The 24,344-nt window shown below is 45.3% G+C and overlaps 1 protein-coding gene across 1 annotated transcript in view; it reads left to right on the top strand.

Annotated features, from left to right (window-relative positions):
* GRIP2 (glutamate receptor interacting protein 2) overlaps positions 1-15,082 on the top strand; it is a 247,092-nt gene extending 232,010 nt beyond the window's left edge. Inside the window, exons 19-24 of the mRNA XM_058812879.1 lie at positions 791-967; positions 3,726-3,879; positions 6,776-6,896; positions 10,347-10,583; positions 12,266-12,412; positions 14,885-15,082. Coding sequence (XP_058668862.1) covers positions 791-967; positions 3,726-3,879; positions 6,776-6,896; positions 10,347-10,583; positions 12,266-12,412; positions 14,885-15,082 — 1,034 coding nt within the window. The remainder of the gene's footprint in view (positions 1-790; positions 968-3,725; positions 3,880-6,775; positions 6,897-10,346; positions 10,584-12,265; positions 12,413-14,884) is intronic.
* Positions 15,083-24,344: the final 9,262 nt, after the last annotated feature.

The following is a 24,344-nucleotide window of genomic DNA, read 5'->3' as shown; positions in this document are numbered from 1 at the left end:
CAGTACAAAGAAGTGCTTATGCTGAGAAACCATTCTTTGCATAGCTTTTGCCTGAAAGGAAATTTGATGTAATGATAATAAGAGCCTGTTAGCACTAAAATAATGAAAGGGAAGGTCTGAGCTTCATCATTCACATTCAGCTCCCATTTTCCAATCACTGATCAGGGGAAATTCTGCCTCAAAATACCACACCCAGGAATTCCACTGTTGTCACATGTGTGGGAGACTCTGGAGAGGTGGTGATCAGCTTTGAGTTCTGAGGTTGTACAGTCGTGGAAGAGGGCTGTAACTTCAGCAGTGGTGGTTGTCATTGGAGTCTAATAAAACAACTGTTTGTAGCCAAGTTTGCAGCCAGCACCTGCCCTGGTGCTGCTCTGAGTATAAAGGAGGCCCTCTGAGTCCAGAGAAGCTACAGGGTATTGCTTGCAGGAGCCAACATTTCTCTGGGCAAGGCTGTTTGGAGGAAGCTTCCAAATGTACAGGAAGATGTGCTTGTGAATTGAGATTAGGTCCCAGCTCTCTCATATGTGGTAATCCTCAAATCCCCATGGCTGCTCCTTGTATTCTATGTGCTAAAAACTCAGAAAGGCATTTTTTCTTGATTTAGCTTGAGATAAGGATAATGCATTAAATCCTTTCAGCTTCATTGCACATGACTTTCTCAGCTACTTTTGAAGAGCTAAAGAGGCACTTTAAAGACTTGCAGTACCTGGCCTTGCTTCCATGTCAGCATAAGCTTTTCCCTGAGGCTTGCTCTTCGTGCCTCTAAAGCAGGATGTTCTGGTTGCAGAATCCTACCCCAAGAAGTCGGGGAGCATAAATGAAGTGAGTGACCCAGAAGATGACCTGACAGACTCCCAGAAAACTAGCAAGCTGTCTGAGATATACTCCACCACAATTCCAAGCGTGGACAATACTGTGGAGTCCTGGGATGGCTCTGCCATTGATGCTGGGTACGGAAGCCAAGGTAAGCCAGGGTTTTGTTTTCTTAGGGGTCTCTGCTCTGTCTGGGTCTTGTCTCTGAACAGGAGCCAAAGCCTGTGGCCTGACCACATTTGTACGGCCTATTGCTTCCAGAAAGGAACAGAATACATTTCAGAATGCACTCAAGTGGTGCTTTGAATTGGTGTATCTCTTTAGGCTTTTATTGGCACATTTGTTCTGGCTTATATGGCATCACACTGTTCTCATAATTTTCAAAACCATTACAGCACTTTATAATTCTCATAATCAGAGACAGTATTCACTGGCCATATGTTTTACAGAGTATTTGGTCCATAGCTTACTTTTATTTCTCCAGAGAGGCCTTGTAGGACATAATAATCCTCCTCAGGATGTTTTAAAATCCACTAGAATGTCTTGTGACTAGAAGCACTTGCTTAACAAAATAATTAAGGTAATACTACAAGAAAGTATCTCTCTCTAGTGAGTGATCAGATGAACACATCTCTTCAAGGTCAGGTTTATTCAGCTGTAGCTTCCAGCAGATGTGAAACTGGAGTAGAGGATACTCTATGGGAATATATTTTTACTTGGAGAAAAGCCCTGGAAAATAGCTATACCAGTTCAGATTTAGTGATGTAAGCTAGCATTAGCCCATGTTGAAACAAACCAAAATCCTGAATCAACACACAACAGGAAACTGGTGGAAAGGCTCCTGTCCAGAGCAGAATGTGAAACCAGGGAGGGATGCTGCCTGGTGCTGCTGCAAAGTGTGAGTGTGCTGGGCTCACTGCACTCTGGCTGAGTTCAAAGGACAGCACTGCCCAGGTGTCTCTTTCCCCATCCCTGTGTCTTCCTTCAGCCTCTCTTCATCTGAAGTCTTAATTAGGGAGCCCAGTTGGGACTGGAGGCTTCATTAAGGAGGAATCCCCTGGCCTTCACAATGCTGCAATCCTTCTCCATCTAATTGAATGTTAACACAAGTTGGACACTGGGAAGTGATTGCTTTGCCGGTAAATTGAGAGCAAGTAATTGAGCACAGCACCCCAGGGAGCCGGGCTGGTGCCAGGCTGCCCAAGATCCACACACTGCAACTTTGCTTCAGGGGCTCTCTTGTCTTCTCTGCTAATTGCATTTGGCTGCATGGTGGTGCAGTGGTGCTGGCTGGGAAGGGGGTGCTGGAAGGTAGGGAGAAGGGCTTGGATGGTTGCCCATGGGATGGCACAGAAGGCAGGGTGCAGGGAAACCTGTGAATCAAAGAGCCTGGAGATTGGGGGTTACACCCCAAATGGAGAACTACAGATCAGGCTCTGCAGCCTTGAAGGCTTTTAGGTTCATCCACAGGAGTAGGAGATTGCTCAGGGAAGGATTTTGGCAGGGAAGCTGTGCTGGGCCTGGTGGGAACATGCCACCAGGTGGCTCTGAATCCCAGGGATCCCACCCTTCTCCCTGGAAGGAGGAGGTCAATCTATAATGACTCCAAGTGACTGCTCTGGACACGTGCCCCTGTGCCCAGCCCAGATCTGCTGCCCACCCTCTGCAGGGACCTGCATCCAGGGCCCCTGTCCTGCTCTGGCAGGCAGTGAGTGCTTCCCACTGCTGTAAGATGTTGGCAAGCAATTTTCCTGGGGCTTTCTGCAGAGAAGTCTAACCTTTAAAAACACACAGAGGAAACAATCAGTTGAATGAAATAACAGACCTTGGCATTTTCAGAGAAAGTGTTGGCATTGTCTTTGGGTATTTCCAGCACTGTTAGCAGTTTAGGACATCAAGTCTCCCTTAATTACATGTTTCTCCATTACTTCTTCCTGTTTGCTTGGCACAGTGTGTGATGGGAGCATATGGTGCTTCTTGGAAAGGCTCTGAGGATTTCTCTGAAACACTGAATGGCCAGTAGGAGGTGGGCAGGGGACTCAGGAGATTTATTTCTCCTGCAGATGGCACTGACACTGCTGAGGAATGGTCTGTTTTGAAAGTTTTCTGTTTAGGCATCTTCTCATGAGACTTGAGGATCTTGTGACTTGGTAGTGATGGATTTTCATCTCTGGAGTAATACACTGCAGTATGGAAAAGTCCATGGGGGCAGATGTAGTGAAACTTGTCTGATTTCATACTAACAGTCTGTATTGATCTCCTGTCAAATGTGATAGAGATGAGCCTCCTCTGCTCTCAAGCCAGCAGAGCTTTTCATCCTATTCCTTGCTTTTCACACACACGTCCCTGAAGCAACTTCCTATATCTGCACCAGCTGATTCCAAAGACATGGGAATTCTGAGAGAACTGGCTGGCAGCTCTTAGGATAAGAGCTGTTTTTTTCTTATCACCACCACTGAGGGAAGCTTGTCAGGATCTTCCCTTTGCCCTTTGAAGAACTTGTTGTATTTAAAGGTGACTGATTCAACTACATAATTTCTGCTGGGTTCAGTGTGGAAACAGGAGCTATTAACCACAGCTGGCCCTGGCTGGAGGCAGGATCTGCATCTGTGTGTATGTGTACTCCCAGGTCTGTGGATCCCAGATCCACACCATAAAACTACTGGGAAGCAGGGGAAAAAAGGAGAAATGGGGCATCCCATGTCAAAATCCTGAGAAGCTGCTTTGGTTAAAGCCAGAAGAGGCTGGAAGAACTGCTTTTGAATGACTGAGATGGAAAATGTACAGTCCATGTGATCTCACTTTTGGGACCTAGGGAAGGAGGCTCTCCTGGCTCTGCATGTCCTACTCCACTTGGGGTTTCTGACCAAGTATTGCCCTCTCTCTTCCTCCACTCCTGGCTTCCCTAGGTACCTACATACCCCAGGCTGCTGGCATAGCCCTCCATCCACACGAGTGGAGACACAGCAGGCAGAAGAGCAGCACCCCTCCAGCAGACCCCAGGAAAAGCTATCCCTACATGGATGGAAGCTTCAGTGAAGATGACTGGGACAAGCCCAGCAGGTAAGGAGAGGTGGGAGGAGGATGGAGGTGTCTGGAGTGTCAAGGCACAGGGACAGGGGGACATGGGAATGTGATGGAGTGGCCAGTAATGTCCCACTTGTCATCAGGGAGCTGTGGGGAAGGATGCTGGTGGTGCACCAGCTGTGTTGGGCCACCTCCCCATTGCCAGGTACCCTGAGTGTAGCTGTGTGACAGCTCTGCCATGGCCAGGTGACATTTTGTGTCTGGAGTTAGGGTGGTCTCAGCTGCATGGACCACAGGTTCCCTCCATGTTTCTTACTCCTGCCATGTAAAGGCTGCAGTATTTTTGTAGCTTAGGTGTAATAAATAGACATGGTCAGGGCTGTCCCTCTATGTGTTGGCCAGGCTTTTTTGAGTAGGGATGCAGCTTCACACCAGCTCAGTGCCACAAAGCAAAAGAGGCCAAGCAAACCCTTGGAGGACCAGTGTGAGGTTGCATATCCATGTTAAAATCTACCAAAACTTTGGCTGGATTCTCTCTCCATCACACTTTGGCTCTTCCAACACTTCAAAAAAAGCTGTACTCAGTGGACATGGTCAAATTAATCCCCAGTTCAGCATGGGGAAAATGCTGTAACACCTCCTGAGTTCAGGGAGGCAGCTGCAGCTGCCCTGTGCTTTGGGTGGAAATCCTGCTGGATCTGCATTGGCCACAGGCTGCCCCTCACCAAGCCACACATAATGGAAAAGCCCCATTGCTTCAAAACTTCCCTCCCCTCAACATCCTCCCGAGTCCCCACAGTTGTGTGTGTCGTGTTGTTACTGTCGGTTCTTTTTTCTCCTATCTTTTTTCCTTAACTTTTGTTTGTCCAAACAAAACCCTTAGAACATCTCATGGCCATTTCCACCTATTTAAAGATGATCAAGCTGGCAGGAAGGCTGGCAGCGCTGGAGACTTTGTTCTTGTTTTGCCTCTCAGCAAGAGCCAGCTCACAGAGGTCACTGCTCCCTCCTGGCGAAGCTGCTGGCAGCTGGAGTTGGCAAATCTGAGCCCTTGAAACCCCCATGTCCCTAATGAGGACTCCAAGCCCTGATGTCAAAGTGCAAGTGAGATGGTTCATGCTGCTGAGCCCTCTTTATTAAAGAGAAAAACAAACCCTGACAGCCTTTAGCCTGGAAGAACCTGCTGACCCAGTGATGTGGGAGCCCATTCTGATTCATCTGTGTCCTGGATGTGTTTGTGTATTGCTGCTCTGAAAGGCAAGATTGGTAACTAGAAGGGACATTTGCCTCTTTGGGAACCTGGGAGCAGAGGAAGGAAATGAGTAAGGGGAAAAAATAAAAAAATTCCTTTTTGGGGAAAATTTTGGTTTGTTTTTATAAAGTCTTGCTGGGTGTTTATTTGACCTTTCTGCCTGGCATAAAGGCTACTGTCCTTTAAAAGCTGATGAAAGATAGGGGGTGAATTTAAAACACAATAAGCCATATCATGTACTGCTCTCTTCAGGAAGTCCATGATCCCACAAGGAGCAAAAGGGTGTGTGAGTGAGTTTCTGCCTGCTACAGACTCCCATTTAAACCAGTGGATCAAAGGGAAAGTGTGTGCTAAAGACTTTGCAGTCGTTAAACATCTGGAAAAACAAAAATGGGTCATTATATATTTAATGGAGGCCAAGCTCTCTGTGACATGTTCTCAAGTAAAATGTTTTGACTTTATTGAGTGGCTGTGGTGGATGAGTTTCCCTTCCTGTCTGTGGAGCTGAAGACCATTAAACCATGCAAGATACTACCACAAGGTGCAGAGCTGGAGCATCATCCATGCAGCTCCTTATAAGATGTATAAGATGCATTAGGGCTGCTCCAATATCACTGTCCCCTTGGGGCTCTTCCCATGACTCATTAATGGGTTTATTGTGGTCTTGATTTAACACCACAGAGAGTTTCCTTCAAAAGGCTCCTGTTAAACAGAGCACTCGTGGTCTGAGTTTTGCAGTCTGGTGTTCAGTAAGCAGTGTCCAGCATCACCTGCTTTTTTGTTCAGAGGATTTCACCATGTTTAATTGCTGTTTGATTTGGAGATATGAGACTTGACCCTGGTTTGTGGTCAGAGATAAAAAGTGCTGCAGCTGCCAAGGTGGGGAATTGCAGAACCCCCAGCACACAGTGGTCACATTAACGTGTGTTTGTACCAGCTTGAGAGAGGTTCTCTCTAACCTTACTCTCTGTTGTAGACAGAACTGATGGCAAAATTTACACAGCTGTAAGTGCCAAGACTGTTATACAGCAAAAAAAAAGAGAGACCTCCTGAAAGTAACAGCTCAGTTCCCTGGCCATCCCAAAGCAAATGAAACTCGGTTTGTATGGGTTGTACATGACACTGTTGGTACTGCTGGCTGTAGTGTGTGTTTGCTTGTCCAGCCCAGGGCAGTCATTTTTATATACATCTTTGCATTATTTACTCTCATAGAGACCTAATGTATTTATCATTTTCTCACCATGTCTGTTACCCTCTGTGTTTTTCTCTCTCTTCTCAGGTGTTCTGTGTCTCAGATCTGAGCTCTATCCCATCAGCCTTTGTACTAACAGTCTCTGAGGCTCCTGGTTTACCCATAATGCATCCTTTTTTCTTTCACTTCTCTATTTCACCAAAAGGTCTTCCTAAACCTACAATCTTCCTACAGGCACTTTTTAATTTACCCTTTGAACTTTGACATTACTACACCAACTTAATGCTTCCTTTGAAGGACACTTGCCCCGTTAGTAAATGCATGGAGGTCTCGTATGTGGACTCTTGTTTGAAAAGTTCATATTGTTTGCTTTTGTATATGAAGATTCTTCAAGTCTGCTTTTACTGGTGAGACACTTGCTGTAGCCTTGCAGCTTTCACCCTGCTGCAGAAGAGTGCTGACAATATTTGGTTCCTACGTTACAACAGATACCCCAACCGCCAAAATGGCCTTGAGACCACTCATGAGGACAATTTTTGGCGTGTTTTTGGAGAAGCTTTGGAGGATTTGGAAACATGCGGCCAGTCTGAACTTTTGAGGGAGATTGAGGTAAATCACTTTCTGAATTTGTTGCTGACCTGACTGTTTTGCTATTTCCATAAATGTTAGACTGTTTCCCCAGATGTTACTTGCCCATAACATCCCTTAACTGCCAGTGGTACGAAGAGTTTGGGTTTAATTCCTGTCAGGCTTTGTGCTAATGGGTAACTCTGCCTTATTAGACATCTGGTTGTGTGTGCTCTTTCCCTGAGCCCATGTCTTGCCTGCCAGGAACTCCATGCCCTCTTCACGAACCATTGCTGGCCAATTATCTTCACATGACTGTTGGCAGGCCTTCCCCATCCAGTGGTAAACCCTCTGCTTGGGAAGATATTGTCTGTCCAAAGCACTTGAAGGCCAAGCAAGAGGAGCCTGACAGGCCCCCATTGGGACTGGAGCTTGGCTTGCTTCAAGTGCCGACAGACACACGTACCTTGCATTCAGCTGTCACTCTGCCGGAAACTTTCAGTGAAATAGGTGATTGGAAGCTTTTCAGCCAGCCTTCCCCATGGAAAAATCTGAGAAAGTAATTGCTTCCTGCAGAAATAAAGGTGTTTCCTCTCTTCACATACCACTTTCTCTTTTCTTTATCCAAAATGCTTTGGAGGTCATGTTATTGTGTCCGGTTATAGGATGAGGAGCCTGGATTTCTAAGTCTTGGGATGCAAATAAAGGGCCCTCTTGAGACTGTGAGCAGCAGGAAGCAAACCTGCCTGGCAGGATGGGGCCTGTGCTGCTCCCTTCCCTAGTTCAGCTCCCAAAGCCTGAACAAAGGAGCAGGACCCCATAGGACCATCTCTCCCTGTGCCCTCCAGGTGCAGAGAACTGGGGAGAATTCTCTGGGTCATGCCCTCCATCACTCCCAGTGGGACTGGTTTTCTGTACACTTGCATATTGCAGAGGCCTCAGAGAAAAAAAAGGCAACTTCTGACTAATTGAAGGTCGAAGAGGAAAGTCCTGTTTTGGTTTGTATTGTGACAAGGGACTTGCTAATTGTTCTTTCCTCCTTGATCCTTAGCAACTGTAAGTGGAGGAGGAAATCTCAATTAAATTTATTGCGCTGAAGCATGGAATGCTGTTTTTATTATCCTAACTGCTTAAGAAAATGCTGACTTAAAAAATCCCACAACACACTCAAAATCCCAAATCCTCAGCCCTCTCAGACTATAACTTTTTCCCTTGATCATGTATTTCCTGGATCTGAATGTATTTAGAAATGAGTTTAGGCAGCTGTTCTCAGCCTTTCTGAACAGCAGTTGATGACTGCTTAAGAGAAAGTGCCTCTCTGAAATGATGCATAAATATTTCTTTTCTGCTGGTATTTAAATACAAAAGACAGGATTTGTTGGACTCTCATTTGTTTTCCAGGGATCTGTGGTGCAATTGCTGTTTTATGCTGTTTGGAGCTTGATAGATATAGAAATGTTTTTAAACATTTAAAGGAATCTTACTGAAAGCTGAGCACCTCCAGGGTTTCTGTGTATTAAGCATGTTTCTAGAATATTTTGAAAGTTTTGAGGACAGAAGGGAAGTGCTCTAGTTTTAGCAGGAATCTGTTGGGTTCAACTCCCCTTTTATCAAATCCAAAACACTACTGATCCTTTCCTCCCTCTCCATGTGCTCAGCCTTTGTGAAGTGTGCTGTGGGATGTGCAGAGCTCACTGAGGCCTTTGCTATATTGCAGCTTTCTTAGCCCCAGCACTCAGCCTCCTGTGATTTTATGACCCTTAGAGATTTGATTTGTTTGTATTTTTTTTAAGGCCCTTCATACTTTGATTTTAAATAAGAAGAGGAGTCATGCAAGGTGACCCCTGATAGTCCAGAAACAGGTTCACACACAGTCAGAATCCAATTCCAGGCTATGAGTACGGGAAGAAACAGGCTTTTTCCAGTAAAGTGTGTGTCTCTGCTTTGCTTTGAGGGCAGCCAAGACATGGGAAAAAATAATGCAGAGCAGCCACAGGCTGGAGAAGTCTGGAGTTGCCCTTTTTGCTGCACTAAACCTAAAGCTTATGGAAAACTTTAGGAAATTGCTTATGATGCTGCAAGGAGGATTTAAATGCCGTGAAGATGGAGAAGGAGCCCAGTGCTGTTGGGTCCTGGTTGGTTGGGTGTTTGCAGCCTGTGGGAGAGGGCAGTGGCATGGTGTGCACAGACCTTTCTGTTCTCCCTGGCTCTGCAGAGCTGGGACAGCTCAGCACATCACCCTGGGGGCTGAGGCTACCAGAGGGCAGTGACCAAATGTACCCTGGCTGGCTGTGCTGTTGTTTGTTAGTCTGCCTTTCAAGTATGTGGTAAGTCAGTGTCCTTCCACGTAACAGGTATTTGAGTTTTGCCCAAACTTGAGCTGATCAATTCATGTGTGAAGACCTGAAAAGTGCAAAGATGAAAGGTTTTCTGTATTTTATCCAACCCTTTTTAGGATAACGTGGGTAGTGCTGGCATTTTCCTGCTGCTACCATAATTCATTTTATTTGCCTTTGTTCCACCCTGGAGCAAAGAGCTGGGGGGTCTTGATTAGAGATTTAGTTGGATATTTCCCCTGTGCACAGGAGCAATTGCTCTTTGACTTGCCACATTTAGTGTTGAAGAATTTTTCTGCCTGCTCCATACCTTTCCTTTAATTTCTTCTACCTTTTGACATTTATTGGCACTGCAGACCCTTTGAACTTGAACTTTGAAATTACAGGTTTCATTACACTGTTCAAATGGACTCTGTGACCTGGAGCCAGCTGAGGTTCCACAGACTGGATTCTTGACTCCTTCGTTAGCTTTGATCAACATAATCTCATTAGTGAAAAGCATTGCCAAATGGAGTCCAATCTACTTAGGGGCATCTTTTAATGGATGCTATCAAGGATGACCAGGCTTAAATACTACTTAATTTCATATTTTTAACTCAATTTTGCTCAGTGACAGCTCCTATTTACTGACAGATAAAATCCTAATTTTTGTGCTGAATTGCCCTCAGTGGAGTCCAAGGCATTCGCTCCCCTGGGCCACTGCCAGCACTGTGTGATGCTGGAGAAGAGCTGCAGCCTGCAGAGGTAGGCTGGAGAGCCAGGCTGACACTGGCTCCTCTGGGAGCTCCCTGAGAATGGTGTATTCGTGCTCCTTGACTCAAGATGGTTCATGCACAAGATGAGGCCTGCCTGGCCCAGTTGGTGTAGAAGGGCTCATGGAAAAATAAGGCAGTGCTTCACAAATGCTTCCTTCTGAGATTAGCTCCCTGTTGGGGTGGGGGTGGAGAGCACAAAGTGGCTCAGCCATAGACCTGGAAGCAAGCTGCCAAGGTCTGGGAAAGGATCTTACAGCCAACAGGAAGAGCCTCTTGGTGTTTATTTTCTGATTAATGGGAGCAGTGGTGCCGCCGTGTTGTCCGTGGCGCTTTGGTGGCCGTGTGGTCCTGCTCTTGCTGCTGCTGACTCAGCAGAGTGATGCTGTGCCCTCGCCCTGCAGGCATCCATCATGACAGGGAGCGTGCACAACCTGGGCTTGGAGGGCAGCAAGCTGCTCCTGGACTCTGTCAACCCCTCAGGAATGAGCCCGCTGAGGAAAGCCAGCTCCAGCTGCACGGACGGACAGATGGAGGGCAGCAGCTCCCCTGCCAAGAAGAACGAGAGGAACCTGGACATGAAGAAGATGGAGAAGGAGATGCAGGAAATCATGTCCCCGACCCCCCTTGAGTTTCACAAGGTGTGTTGCCAAGGGTGGGTGTAACTGTGGGTACTGGTGGGGTACTGCACTGCAGTACCTCGGTGGTTAAAGCTGTAGAACATTTGCAACCTTGTAAGAAATCTGCTTTGCTCAGAGGGACCCCCAGAAACTGTTCCTTGTTAAAGCTGGCCCTCACCAAGGTCTGCAGCAAAGGTTTACAGAAGGTCAGATTAAGATGAAGGAGCCCCTTCAGAAGAGTAATGGGATTTAGCTGCCATCATTCAGCAGGGTTCAAACCTGGGCTTTGCTGTTTCTCTTTATGTATAAGATTTCCAGGTCCTTGTGTTTTGGCATTTGTTAATTGGTGCTACAGATAAAAGTGAGAGAGCTCAAAGTATGGCCCCCTGGAGACCCATCAGCTCTTTTCCTGTGGTACACTCCATTTAGTAGGCCACTTCTCAAATAAAAAACTACTTCCCTCTGCTTCCACTCCACTTCAGTGATGGGATGCTGGTTTGATTTCAGCATCCAGCTGAATGTAGCCAGTTTAACCATTGTGCAAGGCAATGGTAATTAGGAAAAGTAATTAACTGTAGAAGCTGCTGATGTAGAATGCAAGCAGGGAAGGGAGCTGGAGAGGTTTCAAAAATTTGATTGCCTTTTTCTTTCCTAATTTGACTTCAGAATGCAGTTATGCTAACTGGAAAAAACAACTTTTTCATGTTTGATCTGCTTTTGCCCTTCAGGGCATGGCAAATGTGTCTTTAAATAAAACTCCTGGGTACCTGAAGGAGAAGAGCTATGTAATTAGGCATGTCATAGGGTGACTCTTCATTCTGCTGGAGCATCTGGTGTTGGCTGTGTTTGGAAATGAGGGTGAGACCAGGTGGGATGCTCCTGTGTGTCATCCTGAGCATTGTCCTTCCCCAGGACTGCAGATCCATGAGGCTCACCCAGCCTGGAGCACAGGCATGGTAGAGATTCACTCCCAGCTCATGGGAGGCAAGGGGAGATTTTGGCAGTGTTGGGGAATCAGTTGTCCCTGGTTCCCAGTGTTACCCTATGGTAAGACACTGCCAGCAGTGCTCCTCTCCTTTGGGCAAGGCCAAAACGTGACATGCCCAAGGGAAGGATGATGAGGTTGCCCATTTCTTGTCCTCAGAGCATCAGCACTTACTGATATGAATTTTCTGAAAATAACTTGTAGATAATATGGAGAATTTTAGATGTTCCTGCTGAGTGATGTATTAAAAATGAGCTGTCTTCACATTTGACTCACTACATTAAAAATTCCCAGTAAACATGTTGGTTTTTCATGTGCTGGTCTGGCACACCCAGAGGATACACAGCATAACCTGAGCCAGGGAAGGCGATGCTCTCTTACAAACACTTGTTTGCTGCTCTTTGGGTGAAACATGAATGCTGTCTGTATGACACTGCCTGTGTTTCCTTCCACATCCAAGAATGAGGTACTGTCATGGGGTTGGTTTTATGCCAGTCACCAAAGCAATTCTCCTGTGGTAATGGTGTCATAATAAGGTGTCAAAAAGGCTCAGTTTGTGTTATCTGCCCAGTCTAAGAAAAACCTGCCCATGAGACCCAGAGCAGAACTGCTGTAGGTCTGCACACATAACTCATGCTGCTCCCATCCTGGCAACCCTTTACATCTCCTCCTTACTCTGCTGCATTGAAACCTGCTTCTTCTCTTTCTGCCTCTGCAGATGACACTCCACAAAGACCCGGAGAGCGAAGACTTTGGATTCAGTTTGTCGGATGGCCTGCTAGAAAAAGGTGTCTATGTAAATATGGTCCGTCCGGATGGGCCAGCAGATCAGTGTGGCCTCAAGCCATATGACAGAGTGCTTCAGGTAATAAATGCAAAATGCAGTTCTGGAGGCTGGGACGGAGTGAATGAGTGGCTGAGAGGAAGAGAGAAGTGAGACCCATCCATGGCAGCACTAACTTTAATGAAAGGTAATAGTTAGCCAACTAGGTTGGCTCTTAGCCACCAACACTCAATGGGACCTGTGTTTTATAATAAGTAATCACTAGGTATACCTTCAGGTGGTACCCCAGGTGGTACTCCTGGGTTACAGTGGTCCAGGGCACAGTCTGTTCTGGCACTGGCCTTTTTGAGCTTGGACAGCTCAAAACAAGCAAAAAGCTGTGTCGCTTCCTTTCCTCACCCTCAATCCTACTCCTATTTTTTGGATGAACCAGACTGCATTGACCAATATGTGTTCCTGTGAAGACCCTTGTGGAATTAAGTGAAGTTCATGAAGTTCTGTGCATGCCTTTGACAACTAGAAAATTTTTCTAGGAAACACATCCTTCAAGCAAGGTATTTTTTTATGGATATTTTTCTTTGAAAAATGCTTCATCTGAAATAGCTGATGCAGAACAGAATAAAAACTCTGGTCAAGAGCACAGTCTGTAATAAATGTGCCCTGGGAATATCGACTACTGGAGGGGCAGAAAAAGCCTGGTGAGTTTTGGAGATTGGAGAAGAAGAAGCTCTGTGTGGATGAAAACCAACTGTCTTAGCTTTGAGGCAACTCAAACAGCAACTGAAGGAAGTGCAACCTCTGTGGAAAAATTGCTACCATTTGGAAATGCAGATATTGTGACCATATTTGGAAACACTCAGATGTTTAGTTTTACTAATTTCTAGGTGGGGGTTCTTAGCAGTCGGATTAGAGCCAATACTTTATGTACATCAGGTAACTGGAGGACTGGCAGCACTGTGGGGAACCTTGTTTAAGCTTGTTATGGTCTCTCGCCGGTTGGCTGCTATACAATTATTCCTTCTCAGCTTCAAATAAAAGATGGTGCAAGAATGAACAAGAAGCTAATTAGGCTCTGGGCTGCCTTTCTGTTCAGTGTTGGATGTGCTGCTTTTTGTGAGTGCCAAGTGCTCTGGGAGGTGTGCCCAAAATCCTAAACAGAGCGGCATGGAGACTTTGGACACCCTTTTTCCACACGCTGTGCCGCACAGCTCACACCCACGGGCACACGAGGTGCTGCCATCACGTTGTCATGTGGAGCTGGGAATGAGGGACTGCAGACCTGCTACAGGTGACTCCCCTCAAGAAGTGCAGAGCTGCATTGCTGAGGATGCTGCACAGTGCTGCTGATTGTGGGCACGATGACGTGCCCAAAGGCCATGGAAACACCTCGTCCCTGCTGTCACAGACCCTCTGCCTCTTGGCTGCATGGATGAACTGGAGCATGGCATTGCACTAGGGGCACTTCTGCACTGGAGCTGCCTGGCTGGCACAGAGCAGGGGTAGAACAAGCTTGTGGTTTATCTCTCCTTGTTCACAAGTGGGTTAGAAATTGTCCCTCTGCTGTAAGGGGCAGTACTCTGTGCGGACACTGGCTGGGGTGGGGGGACACTGCTGCTTTCACAGACCCAGCACCGTGGGCATGCATTAATTCTGGGAAGGGGCTTGGGATGGAAGGGTTGTATGGAGCCAAATACCCACCCCTTATCCAAAGAAGGAAGTAACCCCTGGCCCAGGGTAATGTTCACTCCAAAGGCATATGGGAAATTGCTTTTCCCCTTTCCTTTTCCTCTTCCCATCCCTGTGCTGTTTGCCAGCCTGCTCTGTCCCAAAGCTGTCATGGCACCAAGCCCAAGTGTTCTTGTAGCTGTAGGTGAGAGAGCTGGAGTGATTTCTCCAGATGACCCAGCCTAGAAACGTGCTCGAAGGTCTGCAAGAGCCAGCAGAAACTGCTTTCACAGTTGAACCCTACAGAGAGAATTTGCAGCTGCCTCCTGAGCCCACATGAAATGTGTCCAGACTCTGTGAAATGAAGGATATAAATGGGGAGAGAGGAAGAAGAAATTGTTTGGTATAGTCTGAGTTTACCTCTGGCTGAGCTGGAAAATGGTTGCCAGAAGCCTCAGGCCTTTATTTGTTTTCTATGTGCTGGATACTTGGCACCACAAATTTAAGGCCAGTAAAAGCCATTATGGCAAAAAAATAATGGAAAATGGCAACTTTTTTTCTACAGGCTTGAACAGGAGAAGTGGTTTTGAGCCCTACAGTGTTTAATACTTGTAATATTTCCCCAGGCACTGAGGGTCAGGGTTCATTCCTGTCCAGACTTTTCCCCCCTTCCTCTATCAGTTACTGGATTGCTCCTCAGCTAAGCATCGCTGCTCATTCTGAAGGGGTGCTTCTGCTCTTCTCCATTGTGAACCTGGAATCAGGGACTCTCATGAGTTGTGTATTATTTTCCAGCTGGGGTTTAGCACTAGTCTTGCATTTGCTGACTAACAAACATGATCTTTCTGTTGTTCCTTCCCCTGGCATGTCCTAAATCCATCCTGGCAGGTAAACCGCGTCCGAACGAGAGACTTTGACTGCTGTCTGGCCGTTCCCTTGATTTCAGAGGCTGGAGATAAGCTGGACCTGGTGATTAGCCGGAACCCCTTGGCACTGGCTGCCAATGCTCCCTCGGAGGGGAACAGAGAGCTCCTGGCACAGGTGCCCCGCAGCGCCGAGGTCAAGGCGAGTGTCCAGACGCTCTGAGCAGCAGGAGCAGAGCTGATGATGCCTCTGCTGAGCTCTTGTGGTATTTGGGGTGTTTTTCCTGATTTTTTGCACTGGTATTTGTAAATGCTCTGTGTACCATAACCTGAAAGTGGGGAGGTGGGTCTCCAGTGAGCCTGTAGACCGCCAAATATTGCTGGGAAGGTCAGAGCTGGGTGTACGTCTGGGGCTGCGGCAGCGATGGCAGCAGGACAAACTGCCAACAGGAGGAAGGAGCATCCACAGCCATCCCCCGTGGCAGAGCATCCCCCTGTGCTTCTGCCATCGAGTGTGCAGGGTCCTGCCTCCGACATCCTCCTCACCCTGAAAGGCCTTGGTCATCCTAGAAACACACATGGTGCTATTATGTTCTTTGTTTGCTCAGTTAATCACATACAGCAAGACTGAAATGCCTTTCCTTTTATGTTGTGCCCAGCTCCATCCTTTCAACACTCCTGGCAAATCAATTCCTGCAGCCCCTTGCACTCCCAGTGCAGGGCTGTGGGGAGAACCAGTTAAAAGACACTTCAAAATGTGCTTGAGAGTGGCTAAATGCAATTCTTGTGCAAAAACTGGTATTTGCAGCTGTCTCCTGCCAGCCCTATCCACACTGTCCCCTTGGCTCACCCTGTAGTGGGATTAGGCACCTTGTGTGGCTGATTCCCATGAGCAGTGTTGTTACCTGTGCTCAGTGGTGACGACAGAGTAGAGGCCAAACCCAAGGCTAAAGGCCTTGAGTACCTGCCTGAATCCCCCTTGTTTGTCTGACCTTACAGAGATGTCTTGCTTGCAAACCTGGCCTGTGCTTGGAAGTAAATAGCAGAATAGCAAAATTCTCAGGGCTGCCCCTGATAGTTTGGATCAATGAAACCTTGCTGTCTCCCCTGAGACAGAGGAATGACAAGCCCTTGTTGGGTGGGGTTGTGTCCTGTGTCCCTGTGGGCTGGGTGGTGTGTGCCCCTTTGCCTGTTGCTGGCCTCTTGTAGCTCTGTGGTCGCTCCCCTCCTGCCCGAGAGCCTCAGCCCCGCGTGGCAGAGGGGCTGTGGCAGAGGGGCTGTGATGCTTGCATTGCCTGCCCTGTTTCCCACATTAGCACTTTATGATGATGTCCCTGTCCTGGTGGCAGCGTGCAGCTTCTCTTTCCCTTTTGGCCTGGGCCAGGGAGTCCAAGAGCTCCCTCCATCACACACGGCAGCTCCAGAGCCCACTGTCCCCGTTCCCTGCCTGCCCTTCCAGTTCCTCCATCCCCAGCTGCACCCGGGGGTGTGTGGAGGGAGTTGGGTGGGTGTACAGCTTGTGTGTGTCGCTTTGCTGAGCCAGGACTTGTCCCTGCACTGTCTGTCCCCTCCAGCCCCTGTGACAGCACAAACGAATCCAGGTGTTCCTTCCAGGCACGGCCCCATCCAGCTCTTTGTCGTTGTAGCCATTTTCTCTTTGAGTATGCAATATCCCATACCATTGCTGCCACAGCTAGATAATGTGCCATAATTGATACTGTGGAGCATTGACAGTGCGGCCGAAAGTGTTTTTATATGCAATATTCTAAGCAGTGGAAGCTCACTGGGGCTTCTCATAGGTTTTTAATGAAGACTTTTATTAAAGGCTTTAAAAAAAAAAACAAAGGAGGAAGAAGAAAAACTTGGTCCTTGTATCCCTTCCTATGCATTTTGAATGATATGAAGATGAAATGCATTACTTAAATGTGTATTTTTATCCATATATTAAAGTGTATTCCTTGTAAAGTATTTTTATATGCTAATTTTCTTATGTATCTATGAAAGCACAATATTTAAAAGTACAGCATTTCAAAGAATATTTTAGTCCTGTTTTGGACCTATTTGTAAATCTCTGTATTTAAATGGGATTGGAATGACTTTGACTTTTTTTTAAATTAAATAAAAGCAAATGAAATGCATTTATTTTGGTTTGTGTTGCTTTCTGCTGGAGGATGATAGTGAGGCAATGCTTTGCTTCCAGCCCCATTTTAACTTGCCAGGGGACGTTTTGTAAGACACTGGAGGACAAGGGGGAGGCCATGTAGAGGGTTTTGCTAGGAGGCCATTGTTTGTAGGGCTACCAGTGTTGTCCCTTCCCACTCAGCATAAGCAGCAGGACTTGGGTTGCTCCCTTCCCTGTGCCCATGGAGATAATTTTGCTGTGGTTATTAACAGCAAGAGCTGGAGATGCTCATGCATGTGGTTCCAGCACTGCTTGCAGCTTTTCCACACGGGGAATCTTGGCTCAAAGCTGAGCTGCTCCGTGACAAAACACTGACGCAGCAAAGCACGTGGCAGCCGTGACGTGGCAGCGTTTGCAAAGCTGTGGTTAATCCCTGGGGATGGGTTAGAAAACTCCAGGAGAATGATGTGCTGGCAGGAGATATCCCATCTGGTGCTCAGAACCCTGCAGCTCCAGCGGGGTGCCTTGGGGATCTGGATTTGGTAGCCACCCCACCTCTGAAACCAGACATCCCAAGGAATGACTGCCATGAAGCCAGAACACAGCTCTTGTGTCCTTGCATTGAGGATTTGTTCCCTCTGCTTCCAGTGTGGACAGCACAGGCTGGAATGTTCCCTGGGTAAGGCCTTAGGGAATCTCTGCTCACCAGCACAGAGAGGCTGAGCTGGGTTTTACAGCCCTTCATGGCCAAGTGGGTAATGCAGGAATTTTCAGAGACTGAGCAGGGTCTCAGAGAATCATTGCCATCCCACTTAGACTGGGGAATCATTGCCAATCACATAAACACCCTTTATCTGCCATCTCTGGCTGCCCTCCGGGGGTGAACACCTCAGAACAGGGCCCTGCACAGAGGCCTTGCCAAACCTGGAGCCATCTGAGGCACAGGGGATGCAGGAGGCTGAGTGAGCACCCATGGAATGAGAGCTTCAGGGCTCAGTGTGTGTCCAGGGGTTCCCTGTGTGTCCCAGGGAAAGGTTAGAGCAGAGCTGCTCTCTGGGATGTGCCTCAGTGGGCAGCACATCCCCTGCTGATGTCACTTCTCATCCCATGGGCCTTGGCTGATGGGAGCAGCTGCAGCCCTGGGCAGTTGATGGCCACCGGGGCAGGTCCTTCAGTGCTCTTGTGGCACTTAATGGCTTTTTAAATTTCCTGTTTATTTATTTTATGTTAACCTGAGACACATTGCAGTCGCTGTCTGTGCTCTTTTGAGCCTGCTTAGCCCAAGCATTGCAAGCTGTGCTGGTGAGAGGAGAAACCCCTGACAAAGTCCTTAATCACATCCAGCAAAATAATCAACCAAGCCAAAAAACCCCAACTAAAGACAGCTGTGGGAGTGATCCTGGGCATGGGGTGCTGGAGGCTCAGCAGTGATGCTCAAATGTTTTATTTTCACAAGGAGGAGCCACCTACATGTTGGTTTTTTCTTTCCCTACATCAAATCAGGACTTCAGGAATGGACACTGGTTTCACCTCCATCTGTTTGACTGAAGCCAAAGGGATCAAGAGGTCAGTGAGCTTTTAAAAAACAGTCCCATTCACTAGAAATATAAATGTTGGGATGCGGTTTTTCCCTTTCTTTTTCTTCCTATTGGGCTTTTCTGACATATTTGAACTCTCACAGTAGTGCCATGCATGGGCTGGGCACTGGCTGGTGAGAAATGGCTTTCTTTGGCATAATTTGTTTTTTTAATTTTGTTTTTATCTCTTTGATGTATTTTGTTGTGGTTCTTTTCCTCACCCCTTTTTCTTTTGCTACTTATTAACTTGTATCCCAATAATTTTTGCACTTTTACCCTTCTGACTCTTTCCCCATCCCACTGAAGGAGGGGGCGAATGAGTGGCTGTGCGTGGGCCTGTGCTGCCAACTAGGGTGAAACCATGGCAGATATGAAGTTAGATAAATTTCATATATATATATAGTTAGACATATTTCATGTATATATAGTATTTTATAAGGGCAAAAAACCCCCACACCAACAACCCCAAAATAAGTAATAAGTTTAAAGGAAAAACTGAGCTACTCAAAGACCAAAAAAACCCCCATCCAACAGCATAGGTGGTTTATAAAGGAAAGTTTTATTTTCAGTTAGAAGGTGATTACAAACTCATCTAAAAAAGCAAAGATGACTTAAAAATATCCATATACATTTTATTTATCTAAAAAGCAAAACAGAAACTGCAAAATACAAACATTTACCATATACACAAAGGCTATGGGGTTTTAGGATTAAATTACACTCCAGGGTTTTTTTTCAAATACAAATATTCCGTTTTGGAACACACAAAAAATGTTTTAAAAATATTTTTAAGGTTTTTTTTCTTTAAAAAAAGTTCAGATGACATTTTCAAGGAGGCTATCATCGCCCTCGCCTCCTCGCTGCATGTGCTACTCATTATCACATTACTGTAGTCACAGTTGCTAGGAATTTAAATAATTAAAAAAACACCACTGTTTTTTAGCCAAACACATCAAACAAGATGGATCACCTCTTACAATGTGAAGTCCCTGGCAACATTATCAGGTAACAATCACAACATTACACTGGAGAAAAATAACATCCTATTGAACAACGAGCACTTCAGAACAGTACTGGGATGCTGCGGTGCTGAGAGACCGGCGCTGGCTTCCAGGACAGGAGCAGGTCATGAACTGACTCAACTTGCCCCCTCAGGTTTTGTTTGTTTTATCAGCCTCTCAACATAATTTTGCCACTGTTTGTTTTTTTTTTTTTTAATTTTTTTCTTTATATATTGAAAAAAAATTTCAACTCTTTCTAATAGCTGCAGAAGCAGGTACATTTAGGAACAGTGTGTATCGTGCTCACTGTGCTACAGGGCTGAAGCCTTCCCCCACAAATGCACACACACACAGCACGTGCACAGCTCCTTAGCATCATTGAGTTTTGCCTTTTTTTGTTTTTAATTAGCTTTATTTTTCCCATTATTTCTTCTGATTTCTCAAGTCAGGCCACCTTTTCCCTGTGCTGCAAATGTAAAAGTGAGCAGCACCATTCTGCTGTGCACTGCAGAGCCACAGGGAACAAGCCTCCCAAACTTGCCTCTTTAAAATTATCTTCAATTTACTTTACTCCTGAACTTGTGGTAATTAAATTCTGACACTTCTACTGATTATTTCAAATGAGGACACAGCAGCAATACAAAAAGCCTGTGTCTGCCATTCAATTGCCCAACATTACCAGCAGGGTCAGGCTCTTTTCCAGGCACAATCCCTGTCACCAAGGTTTTCCATCTTTGATGGGCATGGGTGGGTGATTTGTTTTCTTAAAGTTTTCAGCCTGCAAAATTTTGAGCTTGTCCCTGTTTTCTGGTGAAATGGTGTCTCAAGCTATTTCTGCTCTTTTTTTAGAACATGGGTAAATTGAAATCACCAATTCTCAATGACAACTGGAAAAAAACCACACAAAGAATGTGACTTTTTCTGTTTATTTTTAATAGAAACAAACAAATTGAGATTTTTTTTTTTTCTGGAGAAGCACTGTCCATGTACACATTTCTTTTGGGCTGGCAGAAAAGAGCCACAATCTGGTGGAGGGTGTGGGGCTGGTTATATTCAGGCAGTTTTCCAGTGGATGCTGGTGCTGGTTATATTCAAGTCTCTCTTGAGCAATCTTTCCCATAGACTCAAATTGACTGCTAGCACCATAAGAAATTTTTTGTGACTAAAATATGGAGCTCAGGGCACCTCTTCTGCACAAGTTCAAGGGTTTCTTAAATGTCAAGTGTCACCAAATCAACTAAATACTTTGTTTCTTAAGCTTATTTTTGATTATAAGAAATAAAACAAGCTACCAGGGTCTGACAGTTCCTGACCTTTGCTCATGCAAATATACAAATACACAACTACACGTCAATCCTAACCACAAGGCTTTGGATGCTGATTTTGGAGAAAACAAGTCCAGGGCAGCTGCCTGAACCCACACCACACCCAACCTCCCATGCCAGGAGCCATGTGGTGCCTACAAGGAGCCAGGAGAGCTTACAAATCAAACCTTAAGGCTTCTTTGGAGGGCCATGGCCCAGGATTTTGTTATGACTTTCCCTCTTCCACCACCCCCATTTAGGAAAGACCATTTGGACACCCTGGCAGGTTGGCTCTTTGCAGGCAAGTGGTGTCTAAACCTCCTCAATCCTCATCCTGAACAGCTTGGCAAGATTTACACACATGATTTGCAGCCTAGGAATAGAAGCAATGTCCCCACTGTGTGCGTGCATATGAGGGTGGAAGATTTCATCTACTAGTCTACTTAAACACAGATTTATTTTTATTCTTTTTACTGAAAGTGAGCAACTTCCATTGAATCTCCTTGGAAATGATGTCAGGGTCATCTTTCTTCCAAGTGTACTTGAGCTGCTTAACTAACTTGTCCACTGCATTCAATGCACAGCTTATTTAACATCTTATATACATTATGCCTCCACGAGTGATCCTGCAGGGACCACAAGACATGGAAGCTAATAATCAGTTATTCAAAAGTGTTCAAATCCTTCTCCCACAGCTGGAAGTTTGCCAGTGATGCAACAAGTGGGAGCTTTGAACCCAAAAGTGAAAGCACAACCTCAACAAAACAGAAAGTCTCCTTAAGCAAATAAAAACAGACCAGGAGGAGACTTGGAAAAGATCTATTGAATGGAGATGTCCATGTGTCTTCAGATCTACGTGAGTTATCTAATGCTGAGACAAAGAGGAACCAGGAGGATCTGCAGCTGGGAAAGGAGGATGAGCACAGGAAGAGCTGCAGGAGGTGCTGTCCTGGCGGCGGCAACAAAAGCTCTGCTGATGTTGTTTGGCTTCTCTTGGTGTTACAGCATATTTTTAAATATAGCAGCAGCTATATTTTTCCCCCCTTCTTTTTCTCATTTTCTCCTCTCCTCAAGAACAGCAGTGAAAATCAATTTTGCTGAGCTGTTTCAGCAGATCACACCTAACTCCTTCCACCCCACTGTTGCTGCTGCGGGGTGGCCACCAGCACTGCTCTAGATGGCAAATACAGCTGCCAGGCTTCTGTATTTTCATTTACAACACAAGAACAAATCCATTGTGGACCTACTATCTCAAACTTGAAAGAGGACTTTTCTAAGTGTGTGGATCTGTTTGGACCAGATGAAAAGGAAAGTTATAGATGAGAAGGAAAAATAGAATAATAACAACAACAACAATAAAAAACCAGTTCTATTTATGAAATCATACTGTTTAAACACTGAGATACAGACTACTGGTAAAGTCCCTTAGAATAGATACTCAGAGAGATCATCACTAGTGACAGGTGAACTGAAAAGGTTTGGAAAATTGAGAAAAATAAGAAATAGATCAGAAAAATGTCATGGGGAAATATTCCCCTTTACATTTTTACTATCTCTTGATTTCAGTTCAGCTGGAAATAAATACTGCTGAAACTCTGCTGTTTTCAAGCCCAGAAGACCCCATGAATACAAAGGTACATGAAACATGAAAAGGTGTGCGTGTTGTCTTGGTTTATGCTGGCTTAAATCTCAGGGATCTGGTTCTAAAGACCTCATGCCAAAACTGCACTGTTTTCCCAGATCCAAACCAGTTCATCTATAACTAGTCATGATGCTTTAACACAGAGTTCCTCATTTACACAAAACAGGTAAAATATGTCATAAGAATAACAAGTAAATATTGGAAAAAAATCAGTTGTCTTTGCAGTCAAAATAGGTAGAAAACACAAACATTTTTTTAAAAATTACGTTTTAATAAATTTGGCAGAGGATCATGTTGAAATGCAAATTAATCACCAAGAAAAGTTTAGAAATCTGATAAAATTGTTAGGTAAAAACCCCAAACTGTAAAAATGCAAATGTGCTCACTGGAACTCAAACCCCAGATAAAACAAGAATTAAGTACATTTTTTTTTTTTTTTTGTTGTTGGGGAAGGGAGGAGGGGAGAGGGGAACTGTTTTCCAGAAGCAATGATTTCTTGTCTCTTGGTGAGTCCCAGCCCTCCCTTGCAGTGGTGCTGAGGAGCACAGCAGGGCCAGGGAAGCTGACACAGAATCTTCAGTGAGGTTGTTGCATATGTGCGAGACCTTTCCCTTGGAACATGGAAGCGACTGATTTGAATGGCACAGTTTGTACTGAAATGGGGCTGGGTTCTGTTCTCTGCTAGTTGTATTTTGAAAGGTGTAGTATTATTCCTCTGGTTCTTCCCACTGAGGCACTCTCCACAACATGGGAGATGCCTGAACACCCAGCTGACTCGCTGGAGACATCGTTGATGTAGCCAAACCATTTTTTTCCCTAACTAAAGCTTGTCTCAGCTCTGTAGCAAAACAGTCATGTGCAAACTATATAACCTCAAACACAGTTGTATGACAACGTATATATATAAAAAAAGAAATGAATCAAGCATCAGTGTTTCATCTGTACTCACAAAAAACATTAATTTAGACCCCCCCTAACCTTCTACTTCCTCTTCATCCATGTCTGTTGACTGCAGACACCGACTGTAACTCAAAAATGAGAGTCCAAGCTAAAGCCCACTAAGAGAGTGGTTTTGGTTACATTTCCTTGCCTTTGATTGTTAAAAAAATAAAATTGCTGCATGCATATTTCTGTATTTTGATGACACTCACTGGCACTCAGAATTCCTCCTGTAACCTTGGGTGGTTTCTGCTACCAGCCCAGTAGGTGTTATTTAGATGTTTGCCATCTCCAGCTGTGCAAAAGTTTCCTTCAGAACTCTCATAATACAGCAATGAGAAAAAAGAAAACACAATTCTACCATGGCTGGTTTTGTTGCTGCAACTCAGCTCTCTGTTGTAAAAGTATCTACAAATTCAAACTAGAAAGATTTGGAAGTTTGAATGCAGCGATGTTTTTCTTTAAAAATTAATAATTAATAATTATTTTGGTCCATCTCTTAGTTTTAAATCTCCCTGTTTCTGTTACAGAGAAACCAACAAGTTAAGAAATGTTTGTGCTGCTGTGGCCAGTTAGCACATGGGACAAGAAAAACTGAAATAAAGCTACTGTGTAGGAATGTTAAGAACTGTTTATGTTCCTGTTTAAATAAGTGACAACCTCTGCCTTGACAGACTAAGCTTACAACAGAATAAGCAGATACAAACTCTGCTTTTATCAAGTATTTCTTCTAAATACCTCTGGAAAGACTACCTGTGTTATCAAAGAAAAAACCTCTCTCCCTCTAATACAATGCCCATGTGACAAGGCTGAGTTTTGCCAGAGAATGCGTTCCCAGCACAACCTGCTCAAGTTAAAAAAAAAAAAAAAAAAAAAAAAAAAAAAGAAAAAACCCTCAAA

Source organism: Ammospiza caudacuta, chromosome 12 (assembly GCF_027887145.1).
Source record: "Ammospiza caudacuta isolate bAmmCau1 chromosome 12, bAmmCau1.pri, whole genome shotgun sequence".
Taxonomy (NCBI): Eukaryota; Metazoa; Chordata; class Aves; order Passeriformes; family Passerellidae; genus Ammospiza; species Ammospiza caudacuta.
This window is presented reverse-complemented; position numbering and strand designations above follow the sequence as displayed.